General features: G+C 41.1%; 1 protein-coding gene across 1 annotated transcript; it reads right to left on the reverse strand.

Moving 5' to 3' along the window:
- Positions 1-3687: 3687 nt before the first annotated feature.
- LOC306761340 (collagenase 3-like) lies at positions 3688-6066 on the reverse strand (the record flags this gene model as incomplete). The annotated part of the gene is made up of 10 exons (XM_079247465.1): positions 3688-3794; positions 3884-3984; positions 4097-4256; positions 4342-4475; positions 4566-4689; positions 4769-4930; positions 5033-5161; positions 5324-5472; positions 5557-5804; positions 5968-6066. The coding sequence occupies 10 exons, from the start codon at positions 6064-6066 to the stop codon at positions 3688-3690; spliced, it is 1413 nt and encodes a 470-aa protein (XP_079103591.1).
- Positions 6067-6482: the final 416 nt, after the last annotated feature.

Consider the following 6482-nt stretch of genomic DNA (forward strand, 5'->3'; position numbering starts at 1 on the left):
GGTGGTTTATTGTAAAGCTTTGTGAACAACTATAATACAAAGATCCAGTCATACCTTTTTATTATAAACGGCCCTGACTACTTTTAAGTCAGATACATGAGGAATGAACCACTAAACAATGGGACAACCCCACCAGCCTTTTTCATCGAGGATAACCCAGAGGCCCTCAGCGTCGTAAGAACAGCTCTTTGTTCTGGTTGTGTCTTCCCACACCACCATGTTATGAGCTGTGCATGAGCTTTATTTTTATACAGCTGCTATCACATTATCTTCACTTTTCATCAACCTTTGTTCTCATTTGGAGGTTTTTTCATTGAGTTTCCTGGCATTCCTGACCTGGATTGTGGACTTTTCAGTGTCTTCATCAGACCCTTTTTTTATAACCCAACTCCTCTGATAGTCATGTCTGCTTGACTGAGCGTTGGATTTCAGACTCTCTTCATACTTCTACTGCTTTTAGTGAAAGTACATCAAGAATGTACTGTGTCATGATGTGACGTTTCATGTTTTTCTCAGTCTTTTTGTTGTTGTGTTCCCTGTTTAGTTCATTTTGTCTTGTTTCCTGTGTTGATTTCCTGTTAAGTTCACCTGGTCTTATTTAGTTTAACTACCTGTGTCTTGTTTGTTTTTTCCCAGTATTTATTGTCCTTGGTTTCACTTCTGTCTGCTGGTTCATTTTGTTGGCTTCCTGTGTTCCTGTATAAGATTCAGCACTCCAGCCTCCAGTCCTGCACCCCCCACTGTGACAACAATAAAGTGAAAGTATGTTCGGTCACAAGACTTTAATATAGTATTATCATTGTATGTTTATTTAAATTTAGCAATAAAAGTGAGAAAATTTTGGATTATTTCTTAGTTGTAAACAAGCTTATTAGCAGTAAATTTAAAACTGTTGGAAAGCTTGCTCACTGCCATTTTAAATGGTGCTGCATTGATAAGGAAAATGCATTTGTGGGATGAGCAGCAGAGTTGAGTGTGTGGACGGCATCTATATGAAACTTCTCTGCCAATGCCAAACAGCTTTGCTCAAGCTAATCCAGCATGTGAGATCAGGGCGGGTCATGCAGTTTTCTTCACTCCCTTCTGGCGGTAGCCTCTGAAACAGCCTGCTCTGTGGGCAGTCAGCATGGCATTGCCACTGCATGCAGAGCCTCATCTTGATTCTTCTCAGTGTTAAGATTGCCTGAATTAGTGGCAATTCTGGCTTTTCCAGTGAATGACACATCGCCCAACACGATCATGCTGCCTGCATCTAAAGCCTCTGCTGGCACTCAGGTACCTGATTGGTACCAGAGGATCTAAACAAGAGTCAGCTGCAGGATAAATTGTCTGCATTGGGCAGAGAAAAGTTACATTTTCCTTATTTAGTGGTAGATTTATTACATGAAGCGTTGCTATAAATGATCTAAAAAACATAATAAAATTCTATACAAAGTCATGATCAACAGTTTGTCACATTATGTTTACAAGGTGACCTTTGTTCCTTCATCATTCCTGTTGTCTCTGCTGTTTTCCCATGCTGTCACTTTGACAGTCAGCTGTCTGACTTGTGCTTTTTCTTTGTTTTAACTTATGAAATATCGGCTTTTTGTTCATCAATCCTGGGTCTTACATCTACCCATCTCATGCCCCTTGATCCAACATTTAAATCCAAGCCCTTCTCCCTCTCTACCATGGAGAACATGACATGGTGTAATATATAACAGCCTGCAGGGAGTCACCAGCAATCTAACCAAGCAGAGGAATTTCAGTCTTTCTTTTAGAAGTGTTGCATTTACCAACCATCATGGATAAAATCTATGCCTACAGCTCTTATTTTCCGGGGTAAGGACAGCAGGAGGTGAAAAAGAGATAGGACCCAAATGCAGGATTCATGGAAACATAAGAGTATCGTGGAAAAGAGATGATTCAGTAGAGGCTCTGCAAAAACAGGAAACACAACTAACAGGTGTAACTAAGATGGCTGGATGGACAGCCTGGGGGAAAAAAAAGATTTTCATTGAAAATATATTGAAATGAGAAGCAGGTGAGATAATTAGGAACTATAAACAGATTAAACAAGGGGATTGTCATGGATCCGGTCTCTTTCCTTTCCCCTATGAGTGAATGTGGTCATTTCCTCTGCTGACGGCTGCCCTTCATCTACTCATCACACCATCCGTGTATCTTCCACAGTCCTTCAGTCTACATCAGATTGTTGAACCAACAAGTCGTGATATCTTGTCCAGTTTTTTTTTTATGGTTCATGTTATCAGGCCTCATGTATGTGTTGTCTTTTCAAATAAACTTGCTTTGTAATTTTGCTGCCTGAACCATTGTAGAAATCTCCACACCTGGTCCACAGCTACACCTACCTCCCTGAAGATCAACCTGATAGGCCGTGGATTATCTGTCTGCCTGCTCGCTGAACACACCGGTTCTCTGGACTCCTTTTTTTTTATTTTTTTGTTTTGTTTTGCACAAAATTAAGTTCTGCCTCTCAGCCTTAGATCCCAGTCTGCCAATCTTGCATAGTAGACCGGGATAAACTCGACTAAATAAAACAGGTAACAATAATAACTGGAAAAATAGACAACTCATGTGCCGCACAGCAGATTATACTCATTATTTTACATCATCCGCAGGGCTATTCAGCTCCAGCCCTCAGAGCAACAATCCTGCAGGCTTCACGTGTTTCTTTGTTCTAATACGAGTTAAAGTAATGGATCATTGTGCAGAACTGTTAGATCTGTATGAATGTATTTTTTTTTTTTTTTTTGGAGCATAAAAAACATCTAAAACCTGCAGGATTACAAAGTTAAGCCTGATTATTTCCATAGTGATGTACAGTGTTGGCTTTGGAGGGGTGCGTGTGTGTTGTGCGCATGTGTTTGACAGAAAGAGATAGATAATGATCAGGTGTTTCGATCATGTTGGATTACACACTTGTAAAGTTTTCTGAAATTGCAAAACTGTTTTTATTGTTTTTAGTTGTTTTTTTTTTTTTTTTTTTTATGAAAAGGATTTCCTAAATAAAATCTGATTAGGTTTAAATGTGGCCCATCAAGGGCTGGAGTTGTGTAGCCCTGATCTGCAGTTTAGCTATTTTTCTTGCTTATTCTCTATCCTTGGTCCATGCATCCTCAGCACATCACCTGTCGCCTGCATTTTACATGATTCATTGCTCCAAAACACTGATTCATATCAGCTGGAAGCATGTTGACAAACTCTGCATATTAACTGAATCAGACACATTACATGTTTCTCAGTAAAAGTACAATAAAAAAGCATAATTCAAACATGTTCATTCACAGTGCCAGTTTATTTTTACTTCCACATTTGCATAATACTTTCACATCTTCACAGCCTTGTGCAAAACTGTGCACACTGTAACAAAGCTAAAATGATTGGTTTTAAATATTTAACTTAACAGGAGCAAATACAAACAGGAGGAATAATGTCACATGAATAATTTATTTCAATTTAAAATGTAAATCTAAGTCATAAGTAAACAAAATGTAGATAAATAATTTGAAAAGGGGCTGATGCCACAAATATCTTAAATGAAAAGAACAGCAGGCCATATATCCAGTATACACCTAGAACTTTAACAATAAAGTTAAATGTTAAATAGAAATATATCATTAAAACTTATGAACACTTAAAACGGGACTTCATTGTTGTCAAGAGTGCAAGTCTGCAGGCCAACTAGTAGCCGCATCGCAGGAAGTAGCTGTTGTCCAGCACGCGGAAGAGCCGCCTGGTCCTCATGCTGAACTCGTACATCACGGATCCGCTGTAGAGGTACGCGAAACCTGCAGAACGGAGATGCTGCGTGTTAGTGCCGCAGAAACGCGCGACTTATTCAGGATAACAGCAGTTTCGCTGTGCTGAATCTACTCACGATTGTAAAGAGCTGCTGTCACTTTGCTGGTCATGCCAGGGAAGGTTTCATCCACCCGTTTGGGGAATCCTTGATCAATGGTCTTACTGGTCTCATCATACCTGCAGAATGAGTGTAATTAGACTAATTCAACAATGTGAACACATGTAAGGCTTTACGTTGATGAGGAAACAATCATTATGCTGAAGAATTTCAGGTCTCATTTCAACACACCTGTAGTACATGCTGCCAACAAAGAAGAGCGTCTTTCCAGATTCTGGGTCATGAAGGGCTGCGTCTATCTCCTCGACAGTTTTCGGGAGACCAAAACTGGAAATGGATTTAGGGTAGCCTTGCACGAGATCATATGCTCTGAAAGCCCACACTTTCTGACCTGGGAAGAAAGGAAAAGCAGGCTTCTTAGTGGGATTCTTTAGGAAAGATGTGACAGTTGTGTGGCAGATGCGTTAAACAAATACCTTTAAAGAGGAAGACCGTGTCCAACTGTCGGCTTTCAAAGGCAGCGTCGATGCTTACAGGAGCATCGGGCCAGAAGTTTTGGATGAGGCTTTGCTGAGGCGCAGAATTCTGAGAGTAGCTGCGCCAGAAAAACCTGCAAACATGGAGGCAAAAAAAAAGAAGTTAGTACCTGAAGCTAAAACATTGTTTATAGACTTCAGCATTTCGATGAAGTTTCAAATACCTGTCTTTGAAGAAGAATGTCTCTCCTCGCAGGGTGGTGACGGCATCCAAGACCATGTTTGGGTCACAAGCATCAGGAGTTGGGGGTGCAGTAGGTCCAGGCTTAATGGGATCTTTATTTGGACCTGCAAGATGAGATAAATGAATGTTAGATTGCTGTGAAGTTGTGTAAACTTGGTGTAAAAATCCACATTGAGTACCAACCATAGAGCGACTGGATGCCTTGGATGTCATCTCGGGACAGAACATAAGTGTCGGGGTTATTGAATGAGTACAGGGGGTACATAAGAGCGCCTGGGTCTGTAGAGTGGGACAAGCCCAGAGAGTGGCCGAACTCATGAGCTGCAACCATGAAGAGGACGTAGCCTGAAGCAGAAAAGACAGAATGGTGGGTCACTCACGGCTCATCCAGTATAAATCAAGCGATGATAAATCGGTGGTCGATGGAGAAAAGATCGCCAAACTCACCTCTGTTTGAGCGGAAAGTGAAGTACTCGTCGTCGTCAAAATGAGCATCTCCTCCAATGCCAGGAGCGGGGGCAAAGGCATGGGCGAGGGTGCCATCAGGTCCATCGAAGGGGTAATAATCACCATGTTCTGTTAGCAAGAACACTTGTCTTACATTTCAGTGTGAAAACCATCAATAGGAGCATTTGATGGCAGATAAATCACTTTTTTTTTTTTTTTTTTTTTACTAAATATCGCAACGAAAGCTGAGGCTTGTAGAGACAGTGTGTGTTTCAGAAGCTTTATACTCACGCAGGCGACCGAAGGAGATCATGATGTCGGCTGTGCCGCTGTAGAGTCTTGTGAAGGTCAGAGGAGTGATTCTGGCCCAAAGCTGCAGAGCTTTGTCGATGGAGTCATCCACCTCCGGCACTGACATGTCCGGTGTGTAGTTCTCTATCCTACGGGGCAGAAAGATCGGAGTTTTGACTCTCTAACACCCGGACTAGTTCATTTCCATGACATTTTCATTCTGGATCACTCACCTGTACGTCAGATCATTTTTCTGCCATTTAAATTCGCTACCAAAAGTAGAGTAACTGGCTACGTTTTCGTCTGGAACGCCGCATCGGGGTTTCTTCATCGTGGCCAGAGTTTCTGCATCTAGACTCCCGGTGATCTGGAGACCAAAAAATCTCTGCATGTCCATCAGCTTCTTGGTCATGGGGCTGAGTCCTCCTCTGTGGACTGGACCATGTTGCTCTTTCAGGTTGAAAAACCTCTTCAGGTAGTTCTAAAGGAGAAAAAATCAGGAATTTAAGTCAAGGTACATGAACTCCCTTCTCTTTTTGCCAAAGATTAAATGCATTTCTTGTGTCAGTAACAACAAAACAGAACATTTAAAGAAGCCTAAAGTTTCCAACCCGAGACACACGCATAAGAAAAGCAAATCAAACCTCTGCAAAGCTTTCATCTTGCGCAGAATCCTGTGATAACGGCAGGCAGTAAACTGCAGCCGCCAGGCTCAGTAGGATGCTTAGAGCGAATGTCTTCATGTTTTCTTGCTGAATTCAACTTGTCTCTCAGTGCTGGAGGCAGAGACTATATAGGCTGAAGACCGGGTGTGTTGAGTAATTACCTGCATGAATCACTGACTCATAAAATATCCCTTTTATGGATAAGAGAGGAAGTCTGGCATCGATTGCTCATGTAGCTGAAAAGTTTCCCAGATAAGACACCATGACTATGATGACACCTTTAGGGTTGCTTCATGTTGCATGTAAAGATTTTCAGTCAATCACTTAAAAAATGTCAAATCTGTAAAGTTTCTTATTTCTGTTGCCATATTTTCTATTTGCCCTGTATGTGGAATAAAATAAATTCTGCTGTATTATTACTAGTAAATTCACACACAACAGATGAAAAGACATGAAAAACATGTAAAATCAAGTTTTAATCTTTATCAGTGCAA

Source organism: Telmatherina bonti (genome assembly GCF_933228915.1).
Source record: "Telmatherina bonti genome assembly, chromosome: 10".
Taxonomy (NCBI): domain Eukaryota; kingdom Metazoa; phylum Chordata; class Actinopteri; order Atheriniformes; family Telmatherinidae; genus Telmatherina; species Telmatherina bonti.